Source organism: Notolepis coatsorum, assembly GCF_963971535.1.
Source record: "Notolepis coatsorum genome assembly, chromosome: 6".
In the NCBI taxonomy this organism is placed as follows: domain Eukaryota; kingdom Metazoa; phylum Chordata; class Actinopteri; order Aulopiformes; family Paralepididae; genus Notolepis; species Notolepis coatsorum.
In genome coordinates, this window is record NC_140170.1 from 61,354,831 (window position 1) to 61,382,470 (window position 27,640).

The 27,640-nt window shown below is 42.1% G+C and overlaps 1 protein-coding gene across 1 annotated transcript; it reads right to left on the reverse strand.

The window, feature by feature from the left end:
* Window positions 1-1,562: 1,562 nt before the first annotated feature.
* On the reverse strand, window positions 1,563-27,055 carry elk4 (ETS transcription factor ELK4). The gene is made up of 6 exons (XM_084316533.1): window positions 26,920-27,055; window positions 23,580-23,794; window positions 15,426-16,148; window positions 13,864-14,199; window positions 8,117-8,236; window positions 1,563-5,893 (listed from the first exon to the last, which is right to left on the reverse strand). The coding sequence occupies exons 2-6, from the start codon at window positions 23,784-23,786 to the stop codon at window positions 5,795-5,797; spliced, it is 1,485 nt and encodes a 494-aa protein (XP_084172659.1). The 5' UTR covers window positions 23,787-23,794; window positions 26,920-27,055; the 3' UTR covers window positions 1,563-5,794.
* Between the last annotated feature and the right edge of the window lie 585 nt (window positions 27,056-27,640).

The following is a 27,640-nucleotide window of genomic DNA, read 5'->3' on the forward strand; positions in this document are numbered from 1 at the left end:
TTTTATTAAGTTATACTTAGTTCCACCTAGGCTTGCCGCGGTAGTCAGTCAGTGATAACGGTGTCATTGTGTTCAGGAATCCACTTGAGTAAATTAATTGCCCCCACCGGTGTATAGTTTCACTTTCACTTCTAGTCGTAGATTTAACTTCATGTGAGGCAGAGAAAGAAGGAGAAGAGGTGCCATATTACACAAAAACGGCAGAGGATTTATCAATATTTTGGATTTAAACACCGCAGCTCGACTGGAGAGGAGCTTAGGTCCAGATCAGCAAAAGTGCATTTGCATCGTTTCGTTTCTCGGTGAGGGGAAAGTTGCGCGGAAGAACGTTGGTGTGTGTGTGTGCGTGTCTTTTCATTGGTTATCATTATTAGGCGAACAAGAAAACAATGAAAATGTTCAGCCTATTGTACTCTGCTGTGTTACAAACATATTCATCATGGTTTTGTTTCAGGCACAACTGTAGTAAGGGGGATGGGAGGAGGGGAGAAACAGTCCAGTGTAGACTAGAGTGCGCAGTTGTTAATTAATCGTCATGCCTTTACAAGCTTCAGCGTTTTATTCATCATCTAAATGTGGCAATACAAGCTTGATATGGGGGACCCTGATGTAAACAAGACTAAAGTCTCTCTGGTCTGTATCCCCTTAACAATTGTGTGTATTGAGCCGTACTGTATTGTACCCATTCTGCAATCTTAATAAAATTTTCAATCAATCAATCAATATTCAACGTTAAATGAATGACCTTCTGCGTTAGTAAGTCAGATGTATGGGCCTTTTAAGTCAGTGATAAAAGTGTCTTTCAAGGATAAGTGAGCTCCTTGTGCGCGCTCGCAGACAAGTAGAATGCCCTTTTCAGCCTTTGAGCAGGAGGGACAACAGACCTTTTTCCAAACCACATAACCTTTGTTTTAGATGTGTTCAAAATGAGAAGACTAGAGAAGGCAGCCTGTATACTATTGAGAGTGCAGAACAGCATCAGAAGGTCGAACTGAATACAAAACTGTCATCTGCAAACAAATTAATACTTGAATGTTATACTACAGTATACTAACAATGTTATTTATGTATAGAGAACAATGTGGGAGCAAGAATGGAGCCTTGGGGTACACCTTTAGTGACAAGGGTTGCGACAAATGGTGTTCCGATTTAACCAGACAAATAGTTGGAGAACCAAGCTAAGGTGGTTAATATTTGTTAAAGACGGGCAATCTTTGATAAGGCAACAGTGGCTCTGGAGGTAGAGCAGTCGTCTGGTAATACAGAGGTTCCCAGTTCGATTCCCACTCCTCCCGGGAATCGTGTCGAAGTGTCCTTGAGCAAGACACTTAACCCCTAATTGCTCCCGATGAGCAGGTTGGCACCTTGCATGGTTGCCTCTGCCGTCGGTGTGTGAATGCGTAAAATGCGAGGAACAAATTGTAGAGCACTATGGATAAAATAATGGCGAAAAGTCTAAATTAGACTGGCATGGTCCTTTAAGACCTTGACCTCAAGCAGGTAAAGTATACTGGACAACTCCCAATAAGTGCACACAGACACAGCTGGTTAGAGAGATCAGAGTGTTTCTTTTCTTTTTATTATTATTATTATTGGTCTCATCTCTTAGATATAAATGATTCCTCTAGTTCTCTCACACATCAAATACGCCACTTGGGACAAGTAGCTTGTAAACATTTGAAAAAGCATCAACAGATACAGAACTGGACAGGATCAAGCAAACGGTCAGTTTGTCATTCATTTTCAAAACACAAATTTACATTTCAAGAAAATACGTTATCGAAAACATACAAATGACGTAATAAGCACTTGATCTTGGGTTCAAAAGATCTATTGTTGAGAAAACATATGATCATCACTGGGTTTAAGATGTTATCAAAAATACAATATAGCCTATATTGGTGTATAAATTCATCTATTTAGATAAAATAGGCAACTTGTAGGGCCGAAATAAACAAGTTTTATAATTTTTTTTATCTCTATCATTCAATATACAAAAGTTTTAATCTTGGATTTGCAGTATAAAGTACTTAGTGCATAGATGTAGTATCCTTTTGATTGGGAAAATAATGTAAATTTTTTGTAATCAATATACTAAGATCAACATAGCATCTTCAAAGAAGATGGTCCTCTGAGCCACCGAAACCTGATGCTTTAGAATCCAATCCTACAGGAACCCCGAAAGTTTTTAAGTGCAAACGTTCAACCACAACATCTGCATTTACAATAACAACACTATCAAAACAAAACACTATACATATAGACATGGATTTTTAGTTTCTCCTCATAAGGCTTCGATTACCGAAAATAGTCAGTGGTCGCCGCCACTCCCGCAGATATACTAAGTGTATATATACAAAAAAAAAACACATCATTGAACAGAACATTAAGATCAAACGTAGGCTAACGACAGGAAAACACAACGTAGCAGAGATGTCACGTATCTGGCCTTTACAAAAATAGAAAGTAATCTTAGAATTCTATGGGTGTCACAGGGAAATAAAAAGGGGATTAAATCAAAACACATCCGTAAAAACAATTCCTATATGCTATTCCGAGTAGATTTGTCACCACAAACATACAAGCAGGTATGACAGAAACGGGGCCCGGAGTGGGGAGCTTGTGCACGTCCTACAGGCCTATATTTTAGCTTGCGGGTGGAAAATAATGGCCTAGAACAAAGTCTTCACTGCACTACCGATCTATTTTGCCATCTTCACTTACAGTACGGTGTATACCAAAAGGAAACCAAAGCTCTATAAAAAATAAAAGGAACCGCTGACAACATTAGCAATAACAGAAATCACACTGGACAACGCCTGTCACGTAAAAACATACCTCTGAAGCTCAACTCCTAATTTCTGGAGCTCCGGTTTTGGTCAAGGCAAAGATATGGCACGGAAAACACGACGACGGACGGACGGATGCGCTCTGGAGAAAAGACAGGCGGAACACTATTTTACTACCTACCTATTAAATTACCGACAGCTAATCTTTGAATTGGGCTAGGCTGTGTTAAGGCACCATATTAGCATGACTGATAGTGAGCTAACGGGTCAATTGTCTATTGGTTAAGAGTATAAATGATCATAATGCCCCCTATAAAAAAATCACTGGCCGTCAATCCCTGGGTTAGAGAGTGACACTCGGGTAAACAGATACTGTGGCGATCATGAGGTGTCATCATTCTGTCCAAGTATCGCATGTAAACAAGAGTCCAACGTCCACGTTCTACTATTAGGCGTCGACAGCAGATATGTGGGATCTAGCTCTCGGGGTCTGCGTCTCAGACCTATGGCTTCCAAGACATTTATCATTTACATATTATTTGTAATGAGGGACATCAATGTTTCACGACTAAACCTCTCAGAATTAGGGTTTGTATGGCAAAATCAAGACGGCGCTGAACACCTCTGTCACCATGTCTACAGTCGTCAGGTTAGGGTTCAGGGTTGTTTTTATGGATGCGGTTAAGGCTGGACTCTCAGAATCTAGCCACTAGCTGAAGAGGTATGGTTTGGATGAAGGTAGGGGGTTATGGCTTCACCGGCTCTGCTTAATACCTGAGAACCTACTGGCTGGAGACGGACCTTCGGTGCTCCTCTACTTGATACAGTAGGAGCTAGGAGCATTTACACACGTGGGAGGTTAAGGTTCAAGGTTTAGATCTGATCGCGTGTCTCAAAAAGACAGCTATGGTAAGGGTTTCATTGGTTATTATGGCTATAGTTGGGCAACTCATTACGTTACAAAGAACGCAACATTACTAATTGGTGCAGGTGAGGTGTGGGTTTGATATTCAACTTCAGGTAGGGAGCCATGTTAAAAGAGTAGTTGAGGTAAACAAGATAACGTGTTGCCCTTCATTAAAGAGCAAACGGGGGAAACGAAGGTCGGCTGCTTAAAACATTTAAAAGCACACAAAAGCGAGAATAAAATTAATCTCCTTAAAAACAAAACTTGGAAGGAATTTAATAGTTTCATATAAAGTTCTTACCTTTTAGCGGTAACGTGCTTGCACAAGAAAAAGGAAATCCTGAAAATATTCAGATTCAGTTTTCTGTAATCCAACGGCAGACAGTCATTCGTAAAGTTGCCGAGATGTCTGTTTAGGTTTTTCGAGTAAGATAAGATATTCCTTTACTGATCCCCTTGGGGAAATTCAGGTAGTCCACAAGGAAACGTGCACAAAGCGCTCTTCTGTTCAGAAGTTCTTCTGTCTCAGGTAGGCTGCCTTTTAGTCAGTACCCTCCTGCCTTGGGCCTAGAATAAGAAGTATTCCCCAACTGACTCTGAAGCCGGAAGTTCTTCCTTCTCTTGCTGCATTTAAAAGTATGATCTCCGACCACCGTGTGTCGACTTGTAACCGTCTTAGCTGATTTTCCATTGTTTATTCTTATATATCGTGCCTATATGTATGAAATTGCTGATTGTCTTGCTTTGTAAGCTCGTCGTCGCTGTAAATGAGGGTAACCTCATGAGGGTCTTACAAGTTGAAATATAAATTATTCTAGGGGCTAGATCCACAAAGAATGGATTGCACGGTGCTAGTTGCACCCTTACTTACAATTCATTATGAATTGAAAATGGGGGACCCTGATGTAAACAAGACGAAAGTCTTTCTCTGGTCTGCATCCCCTTAACAATTGTGTGTATTGAGCCGTACTGCATTGTACCCATTCTGCAATCTGTTAATAAAGTTTTCATTCAATCAATCACCGCGCTCTCCAAAGGGGGGGCTAGAAGATCGCCCGGTGGACTCCCAGAGAAACCTGAATGACATCACGGTAGCTTTATGAATGTCCGCCATTATAGGCTGGGAGTCACCAAAGGGACCTCGCGGTTCAATGATGATTATTAGGGCTATGATTCAATATCAAACGATTATCACAATTTCTGGATTCAATACATTGTGATTTACATTATTATAAAAATAAATTTAACACTAGTTCACTGTATAATACCAACAAGTGTTTTTGTTTCACTTCACGGTTAAAAACCGAGTCAGTAGCATTTACTAACTGTTATTTTATTTTACCTTTATTTTACCAGGTAGTCACTTGAGATCAAAGATCTCTTTTTCGAGCAAGACCTGGTTATAGGGTTTAAACAGTAGCATTTACTAACTGTTATATGGTCTAAAGTTAAACAGTAGCATTTACTAACTGTTATGGGGTTTAAACAATGCCAGGGAAGATAATACATTCAAAACCCAGAAAACTGGAGTTAGAAAATTAACTACTGAATTTAGGGCATTGATGCAGAGTCGCAAAAGGATTGTGATTTGTTCATTCACAACAGGCATTCCTGGCTGCACAGCAACAGTTGCCATGGAAATCCCTTCCTCTTCCCAAGAGACATGAATGAAGAACCCCAAAAGTCAAAGAAAAATAATACAAATGTATGTGAGGAATTAAGGTGTGCGTGTGTGTGTGTGTGTGTGTGTGTGTGTGTGTGTGTGTGTGTGTGTGTGTGTGTGTGTGTGTGTGTGTGTGTGTGTGTGTGTGTGTGTGTGTGTTGAAAATAGCATCATTGTTACTGTCAGTTAAAATGGCATGAAACTACCATTAAAAGTGTTAATCTCATCTTCAACATACGCCAAAAAAGATATCTATAGACTTTCCCTCAATACATCAGGCTGTAGTGTGATTTATGTAGTAGTTTGAGTCTTTAACATCCTAAACCTGGGACCACCAGTGTACCGGGGAATGGAAGAGACGCCCTCCAGTCCCAAGTCAGTGTCTCTGTGTCAGGGATGTGAGGAGCGGGGGTCGGGGTGAGGTGGTGGTTAGTTCTATGTCTTCTGGGGATCTGGAGAGATCGGCCCAGGGGTGTTGATCCCCTCCAGACTGTGCACAGGGATGTGAAACTGGGGTGTGAGCACCGACGGGAACTGGAAAAGATTAGAAAGCACATTTAAACAGGAGGGCACTAGAACCCATAGACCACCGCAACACTTCCGGTATTCTGAAATCATGGGAGAGAGCGGGGGGAGAAAATGAATGAATGTGGATGAGAGCCTTGACATTAAGTGGTTGTAGCTACGGCTGTGGGGGTGCTGGAGACATGATCCAATAAACTTTTATACGCCAGAGTCTCCTGAACTCCTAAAAGTGACTATAGCTCAGCCGAGAAAGTGCCGTTCGACTTGGGACTGGTCTCTCTGTATTCAGGAGACTCGGGCCGCGGCGTATATAAAAGTTTATTGGATCATGTCTCCAGCACCCCCACAGCCTTAGCTACAACCACTTAATGTCAAGGCTCTCATCCACATTCATTCATTTTCTCCCCCCGCTCTCTCTCCCATGAACGCAATGTAACGCGGAAGTGCAGTGGTCTATACTGACAGTACTGATCCATGACCAGTGCAGCCTTCAACCATTAGTTTGGGGTTATATCAGGGATGGGCAAAACTCACAAAATTACTAGTCACTGGGAACTATTCAAATACTAATCTATTTAAATACTACCGTAATAGAAAATTGTTGAACCCTAACCCTAATAAATTACTATATACATGGCCACCTTTGGAAGATGAACAACAAATTTAACAATTGTTAGAAGACATTTAACACATCTTTAAAAGATGGGAAAATCTCACCATCATGGAGAGGGATTACGATCCGTGTTATCCCCAAGGAGGGAAAAGACTGCATTTAGACCAATTTTGGTTCTTAACACTTACAATCTATACACATCAATTCTTGCCAAGAAAGTCGATATGGTCCTTCCCCAGCTTATCCACACTGACCAGACGGGTTTATCTTGCAGAGACAAACCCATGATACTATCAGACGTTCATTGCACATCGAGTCATATCCGAAAATGTGTATTACAAGCCTTATTGGTCAGTCAAGATGTGGAGACGGTCTTCGATTCCGTAAGTTGGAGGTTTTTGTCAAAAAGAATAAAAAATGTATGGGTACTTGACGGACACTATTAAATTAGAATGAAGCACAAGACAAGGTTGCGGATTGTCGCCACTGCTACTTGTGCTTTATATAGAAGCCCTCGCCCAGTAGATAAGGCAGACAGACTGCATTAAAGACATCCCCATCAATGGGGAATAACATTAAGATTATGTTGTATGAAGAAGACGTTTTGGTATATTTGAGTGAACACTCAATTAATTTCCTGAACCGTCACTTTTGGTAAATAGCAGGATATTAACGTAATGTTCAGAAAACCCAGATTTTGACATTAAACTACACACCAACAAAAATAATTGCAAGATACATTTCATTTACATTTCAGGATGATTTTTTTTGTTTTACCCCAAAGCAGAAAGCAAAGTGCTTGAGCAAAGTGCTGGAGAATGTGTGGGAACCAGGAAGCCAATCACTGGCATATCCAGTAATAAGACATTTCTGGTAAGAGATGTACAAAACCCTGGATTTAATATGAAAATACCTTTTTTATTACACTTTTATTTTTTAGGTAAAGTTGACTTTCATCCAGAGCACTTCAATTAACATTTGTTTGGTATTCTGATATCTGCTCAAAATAAATCATCACTAGGCACTGGCTGCTTTCCGACTCTACAGTGCTATAGATAACATTTGTATGTAATAATATTTTTAAATCTTTTAAATAATACATCCACAGAGCTTTTAGAAAAGGTGCAGAATAGAAAATATTGCCTTTCCCTCCAAAAAATGATTGATTCATGAACAACAAAAATAATGTTGTTGTTTACTTGTTGTAGGCATGTATCCCATTCCCCTCCCTACTTCCCATTCCCAAGTGGAATAAACCTGACTGGATAAGTGACATGTTGGTGCTCTAGTGTGCGACATCTAGTGGCTGAATGTTATCTATAGCACCTTTAATGAAATATAAATAATGGGGGGAAAACACTTTTTTGCTAAAAGATTTACAGATTTGGTGGTCAAACTGGGTTTCTTATGTACGACAGTCAAGGCCACACTGTGGATTTTGGATAATGCATAAGGTTGCTTGGTCTCCTAACCAATTTTACATTGTATTTTATGTATTTATTTATTTATGTTTAAAACATTTCTCTGTAATTGGTGGAATATTCACAACTATCTGAAGACCAATCTAAAGAAGAAAACAAGCACAGGCTGATAGAAATGAAAATAAGGTGCGTTCTGACCTGGAACAGGTGTGCAGCTTGGCGCCGGGTGGCAGGACTGAGAGGGGCCACTGGACTGAGCGTGCTCCAGAAGTGGATGTTCGACAGCAGAGGACTGGGTGTCAGTAGCAGAGTGGGAGTCTGAGGGAGAGAGACAAGAGATACAGATACAAAGAGACAGACAGACAGACAAGAGATACAGATACAAAGAGACAGACAGACAGACAGACAAGAGATACAGATACAAAGAGACAGACAGACAAGAGATACAGATACAAAGAGACAGACAGACAGACAAGAGATACAGATACAAAGAGACAGACAGACAGACAAGAGATACAGATACAAAGAGACAGACAGACAAGAGATACAGATACAAAGAGACAGACAGACAGACAAGAGATACAGATACAAAGAGACAGACAGACAGACAAGAGATACAGATACAAAGAGACAGACAGACAGACAGACAAGAGATACAGATACAAAGAGACAGACAGACAATAGATACAGATACAAAGAGACAGACAGACAGACAGACAAGAGATACAGATACAAAGAGACAGACAGACAGACAAGAGATACAGATACAAAGAGACAGACAGACAGACAACAGATACAGATACAAAGAGAAAGACAGACAGAAATTCAGAGAAAGATGCAGAAGAGAATTAGGAATCAAAACCACTTTACTCACCAAAATACAAATAATGTAAGTCAAGTGTATGTAGTAGTATAGTTGATTTAGTATAGCACCTTTCACAGAGCAGTCACAACGGGCTCACAAAGAGTATGAATTGTTAATAATAAGACCACGACAGTTGAAAACACATAAAATAGGAAAGAATCTAACAAAATAATAAATAAATAAGTCTGCAGAGTCAGAGACTGCAGATTGTAAGCCTATAGGAAGAGGGTTCCACAGTGTCGGAGATCACCTTTTGTTTTCAGTCGAGAGTGAGGGAGAGTGAGTGGTTAGAAGATCTTAAGTGACCTACTGGTGATATATGGATTGATCAGGACAGCCAGTAAGCCCTGGTTAGAAGATCTTAGTGACCTACTGGTGATATATGGATTGATCAGGACAGCCAGTAAGCCCTGGTTAGAAGACCTCTGTGACCGTACTGGTGATATGGATTGATCGGGTCACAGATGTACACAGGTGCCAGTGACCATGCACAGCTCTATGTGTGAAAACAAGCACCTTAAAATGAATCCTAAACTTAATGGGAAGCCAGTGTAGGGAAGATAGGATGGGTGTGATTCGTTCAATCAATCAATCAATCATATGAACATGTGAATGATCAACTCCAGCTCAGGTTGCGATACAGCAGACTTGAGTTTGGCAATATTTCATAAATGGAAGAAAGATGTACGGGTCTACGCTTTGATAGGTTGATGGAAGTACATAACCTGATCAAATATAACAAGAGACATCTAAGATTACAACGTACAGCTGAAGAAAAGGGACCCAATATACACTGAGCAACCGTGGACGGTGGAAGCAATGCTATCTGAAGCAATGCTATCTGAAGCAATGCTATCTGAAGCAATGCTATGTACAGGAGTTTGTCTATGCAACAATAGTGCAGAAACATTCAACAACCCACACATTTCACAGGGTGAGACATGTTGCAGACGCAACCATTTGAGAAAAAAAAAATATCTAATTGTGATAATTATGATTGACATTTCAATTGGGTCCTACTAATCACCCCAAAGTACCAGAAAATACCCTAAAGTACCCCAAAATACCCTACTTTGGGGTGATTAGTAGGACCCTTTCAATTGCAATATGCTTCTCAATATTAGAGGGAATGGTCATTTTATCATCATTGTTCTCCTTTTCATTGAAAAACATACTAAAATGGTGTGACTTTGTGGGGATCATTCTGTTCCAAACCAAGATGTTTTCTTGAGTCTAAAATATGATTTCTAGGCCGGGACATCTCTGCAACACCACAATACTTAATTTAGAATGGTATTTTGGACGCACATTTTACCTTTATCAAATACTGCAGCCTCCTGCAATCTGGATATTGCACTTGACCATATTGCAATTTCGATAAAATCTTGATTACTTGTTAAGCCCTAGTGCACAGTGAGTCCATTAAAAAGCATCCACTCTGGTAATCAGGTGCAGGACAAACTGAAGATCAGAAATAATAGTGTGCACACTGCACAGACTATTTTGATAAACACAATCCCACATTATGTAACTGGGTCTGGGGTAATTCAATTTATATGAAATATATATATATATGTATCAGCTATGTCCACTTGCTGGCTAAAGGTAAAAGGCTAGCAGATCTCAGACCCTGACACCACACCTACAGGATCCCACACCGTCATGTGGCCCACACAGATCTAATAGAGCCTGACACCTCACCTACAGGATCCCACACTGTCATGTGGTCCTACAGAGATTATATAATGATTATTATAGCCCATGATAATGAAATGACAAGAAAACAAGAGAAAAGGTTGAGGATATTGCTGCACTGCTGCCACCTGGTGGAAGGATGTAGTGAATGCAGGGAGTTGCGGTGCACAGCAATGGTTTTCAAACAGTTTCTTTGTCAGGGCCAGGGACCCACATGACCAAAAGCTGATTGTGTACAGCTAATATGACAAAGTCCTGCTCTTAGACTGCTTAACTACTCGCCTACAGTGTTTTATTCAACACTTTTTTAATACCACTTAGAGCTAAGTTTAATACCAATTTCACGACCATACTAGTAAAAAAATAAAAAAATAAAAGAAACATTAACTTGCCCCCCAATTTTAATTCTCACACATTCCATACAAGCTCTTGCCAGATGCACCAAGCTAGCACCGCAAAAAACAGCGACTTGAATTCATATATTTAATCTCCCGACAGCCCCCCAAAAATGTAATATCTGTGCAAATTACATTTTTGACTTTTTAATACCTTTTAAGGCCCTACATTGAGAATTTAATACTTTTTAAAACGTTTAATGGCCTCAAATTAAGAATTATGAATGTAATACTTTTTAATAAATATGAGAATAAATTGAGAATTATGAATTTCATAAGTTTAAGACTTCTTAATACCCTGCAGATACCCTGGTGTGTGTGTGTGTGTGTGTGTGTGTGTGTGTGTGTGTGTGCGTGTGTGCGTGCGTGCGTGCGCAGGGGAGGAAATTAGGCCATTTGACTCGCCAAATGCGAGTATTCTTTATGTTTGGCGAGTGATTCATGAAGAGCACTCTCCACACTGGCGAGTAGTAAACAAAACCAAAAAAATCATTCTGCAATCTGCTGATTCGCTCACTGGCACAAGCCGAACTCTGACTCCCCCCTTATGATTCCTCCCATTTGCACCTCATAATAATCCATAACCAACGAACATCATCGTTGCGCTCTAAACTCCTCCAATGAACACTCGCCCATCTAGGGGAAGTGGACAGATCACTGCGCGCGGACCTACAGACTCCTGTCACCGGCTTGACAACGTAGACAAAAACCCATCAGTGGATGAAAATAATTGCATGTAGAGTCATCGCTTTCGGATATAAGTGCGGTCTGTCTGACATGGGGGCGAACAACAGCACGCGACGCGTCTCCTTCGAGTCGGATAATAATGACAAGTGAGGCTCACTCAAGTCAACCAGCATTAGCCGGCTAGATACCTAGCATGTAACAAGCTAGCTACCAACGCCATAACGCGCGTTCAACATAGTGGACTATACTGAGCGGCTTTGCTTAAATGCAGCCGAGTGACATTTTATTATTACCGGGTTTCCCCCCATATCACCACTCGCCCATATGCCCTTCACAACGGTGATGTTGTCATACTTGTCATTCAGAATACACCTGCTGAACCCCTAGCGTTGACATGAGATTCAATTCTTTCCAATGTATTGTCATCATACAGCACAAGTACAGTACAACGGAATACGTTTGGCATCCAACCAGAGTGCAAATGTAACAAGTCAAGTTCAAGTTGTTTTATTTAGCTATTACATTACAGTGAAATGCTTGGTTCTTTCACTGCCCAGCGCAGTCCAGCCCAACCCAGTCCAACCTAGACCAGCCCAACTTTCCCTGCCCAATAGGGTTGGGCATCGTTTGGATTTGAACGATTCCGGTTCCGATTCCTGTTCTAAACGATTCTCGATTCCGATTCTTTGAGGTGCAGGTCAAACCGGAAGTTAGGAACCGGTTCCTATTAGAACCAACCCAACCCAGTCCAGCCAAGCCCAGCATCTTTCACTGCCCAGTTCAGCCCAACCCAGTCCAGAGACGGTGTAGAGACGGTGTGATTAATATATGTTTTATGCTAATATTGCGAGTAGAGAGTAGAGACACTTATTAATGTTTTATGGTAATAAATATTTTAAAGAGTAGAGACACGGTGTGATTATTACTATGATTGAAAATCAATTTAGACGAAGACATACAAAGAAGTAATTATCACAATTAGCGATTTATTTATGGCTGGTAAAAAATCTGTTTGGCTGGTAAAAAAGAAAAATCATATACTCGCCAGTTGGCTGGTAAGCCAAAAGGTTAGTTTCCTCCCCTGTGCGTGTGTCACCTGTAGCATGGCGGGGTGAGTGTGCGTGTGCGTGTGTGTGTGTGTGCATGACACCTGTAGCATGGCGGGGGAGAGTGTGTGTGTGTGTGTGCGTGTCACCTGTAGCATGGCGGGGGTGTGTGTGTGTGCGTGTCACCTGTAGCATGGCGGGGGTGTGTGTGTGTGCGTGTCACCTGTAGCATGGCGGGGGAGAGTGTGTGTGTGTGTGTGTGTGCATGACACCTGTAGCATGGCGGGGGAGAGTGTGTGTGTGTGTGTGTGTGTGCATGACACCTGTAGCATGGCGGGGGAGAGTGTGTGTGTGTGCATGACACCTGTAGCATGGCGGGGGAGAGTGTGTGTGTGTGTGTGTGTGTGCATGACACCTGTAGCATGGCGGGGGAGAGCGTGTGTGTGTGCATGACACCTGTAGCATGGCGGGGGAGAGTGTGTGTGTGTGTGTGTGCATGACACCTGTAGCATGGCGGGGGAGAGTGTGTGTGTGTGTGTGTGTGTGTGTGTGTGTCACCTGTAGCATGGTGGGGGAGTGTGTGTGTGTGTGTGCGCGTGTGTCACCTGTAGCATGGTGGGGGAGTGTGTGTGTGTGTGTGTGCATGACACCTGTAGCATGGCGGGGGAGAGTGTGTGTGTGTGTGTGCGTGTCACCTGTAGCATGGCGGGGGTGAGTGTGTGTGTGTGTGTGTGTGTGTGTGTGTGTGTGTGTCACCTGTAGCATGGCGGGGGAGAGTGTGTGTGTGTGTGTGCGTGTCACCTGTAGCATGGCGGGGGTGTGTGTGTGTGTCACCTGTAGCATGGTGGGGGTGAGTGTGTGTGTGTGTGTGTGTGTGTGTGTGTGTGTGTGTGTGTGTGTGTCACCTGTAGCATGGCGGGGGTGTGTGTGTGTGTGTGTCACCTGTAGCATGGTGGGGGTGAGTGTGTGTGTGTGTGTGTGTGTGTGTGTGTGTGTGTGTGTGACACCTGTAGCATGGTGTGTGTGTGTGTGTGTGTGTGTGTGTGTGTGTCACCTGTAGCATGGCGGGGGTGAGTGTGTGTGTGTGTGTGTGTGTGTGTGTGTGTGTGTGTGTCACCTGTAGCATGGCGGGGGTGTGTGTGTGTGTGTGTCACGTGTAGCATGGTGGGGGTGAGTGTGTGTGTGTGTGTGTGTGTGTGTGTGTGTGTGTGTGTGTGTGTGTGTGTGTGTGTGTGTGTGTGTGTGTGTGTGAGTCACCTGTAGCATGGCGGGGGTGAGCGAGGCGGTGGGGAGCGAGGGGCTACACAGGTTCATGGGGGAGAAGTCCGAGGCGGTGATCAGCAGGGTGGGGGCGCTGAGCTCCAGGATCCTGCAGGGCGGCCGGCGGGACTTCCCTGCACTCAGGGTGCTGAGGGCGGTGCAGCCGCTCAGGGTGCCGAGGGTGGTGCAGCCGCTCAGGGTGCCGAGGGTGGTGCAGCCGCTCAGGGTGCCGAGGGTGGTGCAGCCGCTCAGGGTGCCGAGGGTGGTGCAGCCGCTCAGCGGGGACAGAGCGTCCATCTCGCCGTCCTCGTCCCGAGACTCCGCGCTTTCCACCTGGTGACGCGACACAGACAGAGAGGACAAATGTTAGCGTGGGAATATTACTTTGATAGTAGGGGTGTAACGATGCGACCTCACAGCGATTAATTTCGATTTTACGATTATTCAGGCAACGATTCAATGCATCGTGAAATCTCTTCATTTGACCACGATTTGATTAGATTAATATTTGATTAATTTTCTATCAGTTAATTCCCCAAAAAAACGTTGAATACACAAATGTGTCTGGGGGAACTGACTCACTCAGCATGAATGGACTATAGGTCAATAAAAACAATACACACAAAAGAAAAGTATAATAAATTAGGTTTTTCTTTTTTTATTAATTTAGATTATAATCGATTCTAACATTTTCAAATCGATGCAGTTGAATCGTCACATTAGAATCGATGCATTGTTACACCCCTATTTGATAAGAGTTTCCTCCGTGGTTGTTTTGTAGCAGGCGGTCGTCTCTGGTGTCTGTTCCATGTCCTTCCCTGTTGCTCTGTTCATTTAGCCACTTTATTTTCCTAGCCGTGGCTGTAATGTTCTTACTGTGGTGGTAATAATAATATATGATTACATTTATATAAACAAACACGACAGGCTCACAGAGATTGGCTCATTCAAATGGCTGAGGAAGGAAACAAGGTCTGTGTGTGTGTGCGTGTGTGTGTGTGGTTTCAGATTTTGGCATCTATATTAGAGAACACTGAGCAGTGAGTTAACCGTAACCTCTGTGTGTGTATGTATGTGTGTGTGTGTATGTTTGTGTGCGTGTATATGTGTGTGTGTGTGTGTGTGTTTATGTGCGTGTATATGTATGTGTGTGTGTGTGTGTGTGTGTGTGTATGTTTGTGTGCGTGTATATGTGTGTGTGTGTGTGTGTGTGTGTGTGTGTGTGTTTGTGTGCGTGTATATGTATGTGTGTGTGTGTGTGTGTGTGTATGTGTGTATGTTTGTGTGCGTGTATATGTATGTGTGTGTGTGTGTGTATATATGCGTGTATGAGCATGTGTGTGTGAGTGTGTGTGTGTGTGTGTGTGTGTGTGTGTGTGTGTTTGTGTGCGTGTATATGTATGTGTGTGTATGTATGCGTGTATGCGTGTATGAGCATGTGTATGTGCGTGTGTGTGAATGTGTGTGTGTACCGTGTGCGTGCGTGTGTGTGTGTGTGTGTGTGTGTGTGTGCGTGCGTACTGTGTGTGTGTACCGTGTGCGTGCTTGTGTTTACCAACCTTAATCTCCAGTGTCCGAGAGTCTGCGGCCTGGGAGGATACGGACTCTTCGTCGGAGTCGATCACCAGCTCCTGGGAGGAGTCAGGCGGCACGCCGGGGGAGGGGCTCTGCGAGGGCAGCTCCAATAGGCTGAACCGCAACTCCGAGGGTCCGACGCTTTCAAAGGAATACAGCGGGTGGTGGGACAGGAGGGAGGAGTGTGTGACGTCGTCACCCGCCGGGGGATACAGAGTCGGGCTGGACATCGGGGTCGTTTCCGCGGCGACCGGAGGCGGCTTGGGAGGGGTGGTTCCGAACTTGATGACGGACGGAGACGCCTTGGGTTGCGCCGGCGGAGGGGACGGCTCCTGGCTGCCGTTGGCACCGCCGGCCCTCCTGTCTATCATCCTCTCCGCCGGGTTCTCCATCTTGATGGACTTGAAGAGCTGCCGTCCGTTCTGCAGCGAGGTGAGGGTGAAGGAGGTGTACAGGCCCGAGTGGATGTAGTCGTTGCGGTTGGACTGCTTGGTGCCGGAGCACTGCCCCATCGCCCCCGCCTTGCCCCGGTCGCCGTGGTCCCCCTCCGGTGAGGTGCCGTCGCCGCTCTCCGACTGCGACGGGGCGCCGCCCCCCGTGAACCCCTCGCCGCCCTCCGTCCGGCCCGCGACCTCCCCTTTCAGAATGTCCGGGTAGGACACGAAGCGGTAGACAAACTTCTGACCGTTCACCTTCTTTATGATGTTCTGCCAGGAGGAGAGGAGAGGAGGACGGGCATCAGGAAGACAAGAATTACATTGTCAGACCTTGCAATCAAAAGTTAGGGGGCACACTGAAATTATGGCAAGGGTTATTAGCCCCCTAACTTTTGATTGCAAAGTCTGACATTGACCCCCTTTTCAGGAGTTGACCTAGAGCCCACCAAGGTCATGCATATCAAGTTTGGTCAATGTCAGACCTTGCAATACACTGTAAGGCACTGTAAGGCTCCGGCCCCTACTCACTTCCAGTGATGAAGCTAAGCTATGCTAACGGAGCGTCTATTCCCAAAGCTAAAATGCACGCACAGAGACAAAAAAGGTATGTATCTTCTTGTCTAACTCCAGGGAAGATGTTAAATAAGCTAATTTCCCAAAATGTTGGAGTTTTCCTTTAAGAGTTGGACAATATCGGTATATCGGTAAAAAAGCCAATATCGAACATCCCTAATTAAAATGTATTAATCTAATGTCATTGTCACAAGGACAGTACAACGAAAAGAAGTGTGGCATCCAACCAGAGTGCAAATGTAACAGTAAAGTGCAATAGTAATATATATATATAAGACAATAATTTCATTACCTGCAATGCCCCTGTATTGTTGTGTATTTGATTAATAAAGAACTTGAATATAATGTGCAGGTGAGTAAACTGGGTATAAATATATAAATCAGTACTACGGTGTATAGTGCTAATTATGATGTACAGCGTTGTAGTAGTAATATCTAGAGTGATACAGGTATAAAGACACTATACCAGCAGCGTAACTAGTAATATCTAGAGTGATACAGGTATAAAGACACTATACCAGCAGTGTAACTAACTAGTAATATCTAGAGTGATACAGGTATAAAGACACTATACCAGCAGTGTAACTAACTAGTAATATCTAGAGTGATACAGGTATAAAGACACTATACCAGCAGCGTAACTAACTAGTAATATCTAGAGTGATACAGGTATAAAGACACTATACCAGCAGTGTAACTAACTAGTAATATCTAGAGTGATACAGGTATAAAGACACTATACCAGCAGCGTAACTAACTAGTAATATCTAGAGTGATACAGGTATAAAGACACTATACCAGCAGCGTAACTAACTAGTAATATCTAGAGTGATACAGGTATAAAGACACTATACCAGCAGCGTAACTAACTAGTAATATCTAGAGTGATACAGGTATAAAGACACTATACCAGAAGCGTAACTAGTAAGAGTGGGTAAGGGATATGTACTGTAGATTATAGTATCTACAGATATGTAAAAAGGATTATCTGCAGGTATGTACACACACATGTGGATAGATATAAGAAGAATAAATATATATGGTATATACAGCATTACTGTATGCTATCATACAGAGTTACATGGGTTATATGCAGGTGTACAAGTAGGTATAGAAGAATTATATGCAGGTATATTCAGAGATATATATATATATATATATATTAAGGGTGTAACGATGCGACCTCACAACGATTAATTTCAATTGCGATTATTCAGGCAACGATTCAATGCATCATGAAATCTTTCATTTGACCACGATTCGATTCAATACATTTTCGATTAATTTTCTATCAGTTAATTCCCCAAAAGATTTAATACAAAAATGTGGCTGGGGGAACTGATTCACTCAGCATGAATAGACTATAGGTCAATAAAAACAATACACAAAAAAAAATAAACATTTCGATTACCGTAATTCCTCTAATAGTAACCCCGGCTTGTATTTGTTTCAACTGTAGCGGGTACCAGGCTTGTATTAGGAGGAGGCCTGTATAAGAGAGAGGCCTATATTTAAAATTTTCAAACGGATCATAATGAATAAATCAACATTTTGTGTCAGTTTGAACCCAGTAAAATGTACTGGGTTCATTTATTGAAACCAAGTACTGTATGAAATAGTAAACAGTGCAATTACAGGTGGTCACTGGTCATTTCAACGTTTTCAAAGTGAAATCAAGTAACTAGCTCAGTGTGCAGCTCAGTATATTAGTAACCCGGCTTGTATTAGGAGGTCGGCTTATAATTGCTTAGCTCAAGAGCGCACCCGGCCATTAATAGAGACCCGGCTTGTATTTGAGACCCGGTTACTATTAGAGGAATTACGGTAATTTAGATTATAATCGATTCTAACATTTTCAAATCGATGCAGTTGAATCGTCACATTAGAATCGATGCATTTCGATTCATCGCTGCATCGTTATACCCCTAATATATATATATGCGGTAAATGTACAGTATATAGTATACTATATACAGCACTATTGTACATGCTATCACAGAGTTATATGGGTAGACTACAGTATGAGGTAGGTAGCTCTGATTATGATTACTATATTACAGTGTAGGGCAGTTGTAGACAGTGAAAGCAGTAGGTATGGGCAACAGAGTTCAAGGTTCGTACAGTACAGGGGTAACAGAGCCTAGGGCAGGGGTCGGCAACCTGCGGCCTCGAGGCTGCATGCGGCTCTTTAGCCAATCAGCTGCGGCTCCCTGGCCAAAAAGAAAGAAAAAAATTACGTTTTTCTTTTACTTTTTTTTATTTATTTTTTTTTCTTATTTTGGAGATCGATGTCATACTGTGACACTGAAATGAAAAAATATTTCATCAACTAAGATATTTAGTCAACAAAAGGCTTACCTGTAGGCCTATGCCTGATATGTGGTGCGAAATTTGCGAACAATGAAAAATTAACTTTTTATTTTATAGATTTTCCACAAATAAGGGAAAGACTCTAATAGAGCTGCATAGTTCAGGGTTTTATTTCAAAGTAGGTCTACAGATGCCAGTGTTTTTTCTCCTTTTCTGTGTTTTATTTCAAAGTAGGTCTACACATGGTATTCTTTTTTTCAAAGTGGACTACTTTCTATTTTATAAATGTTCCACAAATAAGGGAAGGACTCAAATATACCGGAATAGTTCAGGGTTTTATTTCAAAGTCGGTCTACAGACACCAGTGTTTTGTCTCCTCTTCTGTGTTTTATTAAAAAATAAGTCTACACAGCCAGTATTTTTTCTCCTCTTCATAAGAGTTTGAGGTTTTCCTTTGGTAAAAACGGGTAAAAACAGCAATTAAAAAGTCAAACATTTTCTTTTTGTTGCTTTATAATCCCATTAATGCAACAAACTGTGTGCTATAAGTATAAAGTATAATAAATCGCAAATTACTTTGGGTATGCAATTGTCAGGCGTTTTATGCTAAATGTGGGGTATGCTTGGGGATATATAAAACGTTATACACTGTGTTATCTTCATTTTAAGGGTAAATAGGTTGTGCGGCTCCCTGAGCATTTTATTTTGTGGGACGGGGGAAAAGTGTCTCTTTTGATAGTAAAGGTTGCTGACCCCTGGCCTAGGGTATAGGCCAGAGTTCAGAGGTAAGATCAGAGTATCGTCTGGTAACATTGCAAATGAGACGCGCTCATCACCACAACTCCAGACCGGCGTCAAGAAGTCATGCAGCCTTCACATCACCACGTCACTAAGGAGACGGCGAGGGCCCCCGAGGGGGTGAGCCAGAGAGGAGAAAATAGAAGAGCGAGACCACAGACGAGCATTCTGCGTGGGACAGCTCCATCCTTCCCGTCTGTACCAAGCTTTAACGGCCAATCGCGCAGCTAGTGTACCGAGCTAACAGCCAATCGAGCTAGTGTACCGAGCTGGCGGGCCAATCGCACTTGGGACAAACATAACCAGAGCGGCCCCGCCCCCGGCCCGGGAACGCCCACGGGGCCAGGCTGTGTTTAGACCAAACCACAGGCGGAGTGCCACAGAGAGACTCCGGCTCAGCTTCTTCCCCCAGGCCATCAGAACTCTCCACTCACAAGTACACATGAGCACACACAGACACACACACACACACACACACAACACTCATGCGGCAACCGCTAAAACAATCACTTTAAACAAAATGTCACTTTAAAAAATAGAAAGTCACTTTAAAAGGAAGGAGGTACTGTATAGTATAGTTTAGATACTTTAAGAGTTAAAATTGTAAATTGTATATAGGAACCAGTTTCTCAGGAACTTAGCATGTCTTTTTTTACCATGCATATCTTGTGTCTTACCTATTTTATTTTTTCTATGCCTATTTTATTATTGTATTTTGCACAATCAATGCGGGCATGACCACCCGCATTTCACTGTATGCCCTGGTATGTATGTGACAAATAAACCTCTTGATTCTTGAGTGGGAGGGAGGGAGGGAGGGAGGGAGGGAGGGAGACAGACAGACAGACAGACAGACAGACAGACAGACAGACAGACAGACAGACAGACAGACAGACAGACAGACAGACAGACAGACAGACAGACAGACAGACAGACAGACAGACAGACAGACAGACAGACAGACAGAGTTCACACTGCAGTTCCATATGTGGTCCTAAATCAGATACAGGTCGGATTCCTTTTGTATGCATCTTCTTTATTGTTCATTTGCACATGCAGGTCAGTTCAGGAGCGTGACCGGTTCACACTGGAATCCGATATTGGCCACGTTTAAAAGAAATTATGTGAACAGCCAAACCAAAAGAATCTGACCCGAGCAATAAATCTAAATTGAGCACTTAGGCTTTGTCTATAGCGTGTTAAAGGGGGTTAAAGCTGAATCTCTCTCAAGAGATGTCCCCTTCTCGACAATCCTCAGTCTTTATTCAACATGGCAACCACTCACTGCAGAGAGAGATCGTTATTAATTTGAAACAGAATTTAAAACTCGCATTTCACCTCGGGTAAATGCAGTAGATTATCATTTTACTCAACAGGAAATAACATTGCATTCAATTGTTTTCTCTGAATATGTTTGTTTTGTAGTTTCGTTGTCTTCCGTTCAAAACTCCTGGAGTGCTCCGTCTGCTCGTTATAGTGTCTCTGGCTAAACTAGCATGTGGTTGTGGTTTAGAGAGACTCAGAGTAAACAAATCTACAGCTACGGTTGTGCTTTGAGTCAATAGCCTTTGCATGGGCCTTCTGCACGTTTAAGGAGAGCCTGCAGAGGACTGCTGCATGTCTCATTTCAAACCTTTGTTTATTCTCAAAAAACACATAGAGGTTTCCCTCATTTCCAATGCTGTTGGGATTACAGGCATATTAAAAACAGGTAATGAACACACAAAATAAAGATAAAGGAAAAGAAAATCAGTTTAGACCAGGGGTCAGCAACCGTTTTCTGTATTAAGTGCCATTTTTACAACAACGTTCTTGTTAAATCAGTGTTGCCATATCAACATTAACACATTAATTGCAAAAAACGAGAATTCTCATTTCTGTGGCCCAACCGAAGATTCTCGTTTCTGGGTCGTTTTTCCTGATTTTAATACCCCATTCAATCTCAGGGAGCTGTGTGTTGCCTAAAAAATGCATAGTGGGAATCCGAAGGTGCAGTACCGGCCGCATCCTACCAGGCGGCGGTATCAAGCACCATTTCTAACATTGTATCCTGGGCTGTGGAATGACCCCAGGTCTCGGATTTCATTTTTTGTTCTCGGGGAGGCGCACAGTTCTTCAAGTTCAAGTTCAAGTTTCAAGTTTCTTTATTAGTTGTCATACAGAAATACAGAATACTTTTATACAAAATGCTTCTTTCTGTTCTGCCGGTTACATCGAAGCCCGTCAACTATTCCCGATCCGTATGTTATGGTTGTTTATGCCGTCGACCAAATGGGGATTGGATCTACCAGATGGCAATCAAGAAATTGGAATATTCTTTTTGGATTACTCCCGGCCGAAGGTAAGGGCGATTTGACGTCAATTCTGGCTTGATCCTGCAATGCTTTCATAGCGATCGGGCTGATTTTTTTAGTGTTCAATGCAAATCGATCGAATAGTCAGAAACGAGCCCCCCACCCCCCCATTTCATGCATTCGTGATGGAATATAATACCTATAATATGGATTTGAATCGGGAACAATAGCGGGTTCAGAGGAGGAACACTAGCGTCTACAATGTAATCGACGTGTAGGGCTATAACTCAGCATTTCATGGATTACGGTAGACCGCTCTACCACGGTATAACACGGGAACGTATGGATGGGAACATTTTAAATTTTTTGCATCTTGACCGGAAGAAACCCAGTGTCAAATGACTATAATACTGTATCCATAGCTATAATATAGAATATGGTTATAGCTCTACAAACAAGGTGACCTTTTAGTGACATGGGGTAATGGGTGGCATGAAGCAGTAACTTCCCGGAAGGGGCGTGGCACTGGAAGTGTTAATGGTATTAGTTGTAAATACATTGGGAATGTATTTTATTCTTGTTTATCCTTATCTGCTCCCAGCTGCCCTTGGGGGGAAGGACGACAGGATGGGTCAAGCACAGAGACTCAATTTCATCGGCGACCCAAAATAAATTGCATGTGTGTGTTCCTGTGTGTGTGCCGCCCATCGCATGCGTGTGTCACTGCATGCATGATGAATAAAGACTTCTTCAAAAAGTCCAGTTATTATTATTTATTTCAATGGCAGACTAAACAAGTCGCTCTCACTTCCTGCAATGTGTCACGTGAGCAAAGAGGTTAAATACAGTAAGAAGGAACTCCAATAGGCGATGTCCTCGCTGGAAACTCAATGCAGCATCACTCACGTCATTAGCTAAACTTGTGCTGAAGAGCAATCAACTGCTTAAATGTCAGGAATGTCAATCTCAATATTGTAAATAAAATATCTTCTCAAGTTAAAAACTAGCCGAATCGTTAGCCTAGTTTACCCTCGTAGTTTACCCCCCTCCCCCCCGTAAAAGTCCTGCATCTGTAAAAAGTCCCAATTAGGAAACAGGAACGGTTCCATTTGCATCCCATTGGTGCAGCTTTTAATGTGTCATCTTCCTGTATTACGCTATCTTTGCTGGTACATTAGGGAATGCACCGATCCGATATTGGTATCGGTATCGGCCGCCGATATCAGTAAAATAGCTGGATTGGGTATCGGTTAAAAAAAATTATATCGGATTTAAAAATATATATATATATAAGAAATAAAATAAGAAATAACCATTCAGTACATTTATATCCATGTGTTAATTTGTTACATTTAGTTTCACTAAGTTAGGAAAGTAATGTTTTAAGTCAAGCCTGATGTTGCCTTGTACAAAAGAATGATCCCAGTCTCTTCCACACAGTGACAGTGAGGCATACAGTTTATTAATTGAATGAAGTTTATTTTCTGTCTTTGTTTACAACCAATCAAAAAGACACTTGTGATACTTTACAATTCTTAAAAACAAAATATATTTTAATATAAAAATTTTAAAAAACTTGGATTAAACATTTCTTTTTTTTAACTTTTTTGGGAAAGATATTTGGACAATGGGTATCGGTATCGGGACTGAAAAAGTCATTCAACTATCCCCACGCCGTCTGCAGTTACCTCGTGAGGTGAGCTGGTACGTGACGAGGGAAGCTCACCTTGTCGTAGTAATATCGGAGGGCTCTGCTGAGTTTGTCGTAGTTCATGTTGGGCTTGTTCTTCCGGGCCCCCCAGAGCCTGGCCACCTCCTCCGCCTGCAGCAGTTTGAACTCGCCCTCCTCATTGGTCCAGCAGATCAGCTGCTCGTTGCTGGAATCCAACAGGAGCTGGAGGAGGAACTGCCACAGGGTGACAGAGCTGTCCATGTCTCTCACTGCAGAGAGAGGGGACACAGACAGTGGCAGAGTGGGACTCTGTGATATAGGGATGGGAAATTCGTGTTTCATAATATCGAATATAAGCCCCCGGCCCCCCCCAGCTGACCGACTATCAGCTGACCGACAATAAATCTAAATGACACCATTCACCATCGTAGCCTATAATAACAGCATTGCATTGGCCTATCAACCGTAGCATGTGGATCTTTTTGATCAATTAGGCTATGAAAATTAGGCTGCCTCTAAATATAAAAAGGAATTAAATAAGAATGTTTGCTTCAAAAAAGAAAAAAAGCATTTTATAAAAAAAATATATATATATATATATATATTTTTTTTTTACAAAACGAATATTCGATTGTAAAAAATGAAATCGATCTTAATAACAGAAACGACTATTCGAATTTTCGGTCCCATCCCTACTGTGATATCGTATAGACCTTATTCGATGGAATCCCATTGCTAGGGACCAGCTTGGACCCAAGTTTATTTCCGATTAGCTATTGTTAGCAAAGTAACACATAGCTTCCTTGCACTGCAACAGAAAATACACATACAACCTATTATATCATGATGTTCAGATTAGATTTAATAGATTAGATTCAAATGTATTGTCATTATACAGCACAAGTACAGTACAACGAAAAGAAGTTGAAGACATCCAACCAGAGTTCAAATGTAACAGTAAAGTGCAATAGTAGTAATATGCAATGTACAGGTGAACTGGATATGTACAAATATAGATATAGTATCTACAGATATGTAAAAGGATTATATTCAGGTATGTACAGAGTACAGACAGATTGTGGATAGATATACGGCAAGAATAAATATATATAATATATATAACAGTATATACAGCATTATTGTACATGCTATCATACAGTTATATGGGTTATATGCTTATGCAGGTATATAAGTGGGTATATAGAAGGATTATATGCAGATATATATATATATATATATATATATATATATAAATTCTGTAAATATAAGTATATACGGTATATACAGCACTATTGTACAGGCCATCATACAGAGTTTGCCGGTATCTTTGCTTAATAGACCTGGATGTTATCCTGACAACCACATGTGGTCTTTCCCTGGGTGTTAAGAATGCTTGAGAAAAGTCTCCCACATGCAGCATAAATCTATCCATTAATTAGCATCCTGCCGGCATGTCACCGTTTCTGAGTGGTGCCTGTGCCGTAATTATAAGTTCCACTGTGTAACTCCACAGGTTCTCCTTCTAACACAGGGACGGGTTTCCTGTAGAGAGCTGGGCTAGTTTGAAAGCGACAAAAAGGAAATTGAGGACTGAGGGAAAAACAGAAAGCATACTGCCTTGGTCTACAACCGTTTCTATCTGCATGTCATGGTGAATACAGCCTGCGCAAATAACCCCTATATTTATATGTTATCCCTGTTAATTCCCATATATATTCCCGTTAATTCCCATGGAAAGTTTCCGCCTTTGAATATCCCTGAAATGTTGCAACCCTATGAACAAGCACACTGGCTAAGAATCAAGAATGAACAGGTAGTAGTAGTAACTGAAGGCCCGGAACATAAGTGATACACCACAAGATCACCTTCTCCGAGAGATTCGGGTCCTTTGCTCAAAGCAAGTCAAATGAGCGAGCAGAGCCAGAGCACTGATAGGAACGGCTCAAAATTGGGGAAATCATTCCATTCAATAAGTAAAAAGCAGCAGCACAATGGTATGACTGTACAACTTGCATTACTGAGTACACTATGAGACTACCTTCTCTGGGATGTTCAATTTGTGGGCTCTCAGTCTGTACCCGATGTGTGACACAGGAGCCAACCTGCTGGCAAACAGAATGCGGCTGAGCAGTGCACTGATATAATCACTCCATGCTACAGGTTGAACTTATGACTTGTGCTTTCTCCCCCTCTGTGTGTGTGTGCGTGTGTGTGTGTGTAAGCAGCTTATGCTGAGAGTAAATCTGCCCTGACTCATCCCAGACCAGCTGGGCTGGAGAGAGAGAGACACACCCCCACACACAATCTGCCCCATACTGACAGTGTGCAAGTGGGTGAAATCGGGGAAAGGACAGGACAGTCTTAATACAAACAACCAAGATATCAGATTACCAATGAAAGGATATGATTTATGCAACGCGCTAGACATTAACCCACCACAGTTAGGAAAGGTTGCAGGATAGAGTTTGGCTGAGAATGGCAAAGACATAACATTATGAGATTATAACCCAAGTGTAATAACTAGCCGGTCCAATTAATGTTTAGTACATCCAGTCAGTTAACTCCTCTCTGAATGACATGCTTCCCCAAATACCCATGATGTATACCCCCTACCATGCATACTTATGTCGTGTATGTCATATATGTTATGATGAATTGAAAATGGGGGACCCTGGTGTAAACAAGACGAAAGTCTTTCTCTGGTCTGCATCCCCTTAAGGAATGTGAATCACTACCCACTTTCAAAAACACTCTCAAAAAACACCTACGGGAGAAACTGGCCCCTGCAAATGTCCTAACCCAACCCCCTCCAATGTACAGTAAATGACCAAGTATGGTTGTCAATATTCCAATGTACAATTTTGCTTAGTACGTTGTACAGTGTCCCCCAGTGTCAAATGATACTCTCTTTTCTAGACTCTTTTTGTATCACAAACAGTACTGTATTTGCAAATCTGGTATGTCATAAATGTATAGATGTATGTCATGTATGTCATATATGTTAAGATTAATTGAAAATGGGGGATCCTGATGTAAACCAGACGAAAGTCTTTCTCTGGTCTGCATCCCCTTATTGTGTGTATTGAGCTGTACTGTATTGTACCCATTCTGGAATCTGTTAAATAAAATGTTCAATCAATCAATCCACCTACAGACTGTCAAGAATCAAACAACCACTTGTTGGATGAATAGCTAACGACAAGCCAATGATTAACGTCACTTTCGTTGTTTACCACCAGAGATAATAACATTCAAAGAACGAGTCAAGCACGACGACGTTTATTATAATATCGTTAGCTAACGCTATAGCTAGGTGGCTAACGTTTGGCAGATAAGTGAGCTAGCGTTATAAAGGTGGCTAGCTGTGCTGCTAACCTGCTGCTAACATTATTACCTCGCTACTGCAGCAGCAGCCGGCTGAAATCATGTCGAGTCCTCCAACCGTGTCGAATAAATCCCCAAACATTGTTAAAAGCTTGTTGCTAGTTTCTCATTATAGCTAGACATACAGCTGTGTACTGTACTGTAACTAACAAGCGATGAACCGGGCAGACCATATAGAATAGGGTATATCTGCAGAGCCGCAAGCCCAACGTCTGGGCGGGGCGTCGGGGCTTGTACTCTGTGTTGTTTCCTGTAAAAACCCGGAAGTAGTCAGTTTGTTTATTTTTATAAGGAGTGAGGATTGATTGATTGATTGATTGATTGATTGATTGATTGATTGATTGATTGATTGATTGATTGATTGATTGATTGAAAACGTTATTAACAGATTGCAGAATGGGCCCATCAACCTGGACCCCCTGCAATTTGCATACAGGTCCACGGAGGACGCCATAGCCCATGTGCTGCACACAGCAGCATCACACCTGGACAAGAGGAAGGGGAACTATGTTTGATTGATTGATTGATTGAAAAGTTTATTAACAGATTGCAGAATGGGTACAGTACAGTACATCTCAATACATACAATTGTTAAGGGGATGCAGACCAGAGAAAGACTTTCGTCTTGTTTCCACCAGGGTCCCCCATTTTCAATTCATCATAACATATATGACATACATGACATACAGATAGACAGTACTGCTACATCTATACATTTATGACATATCAGA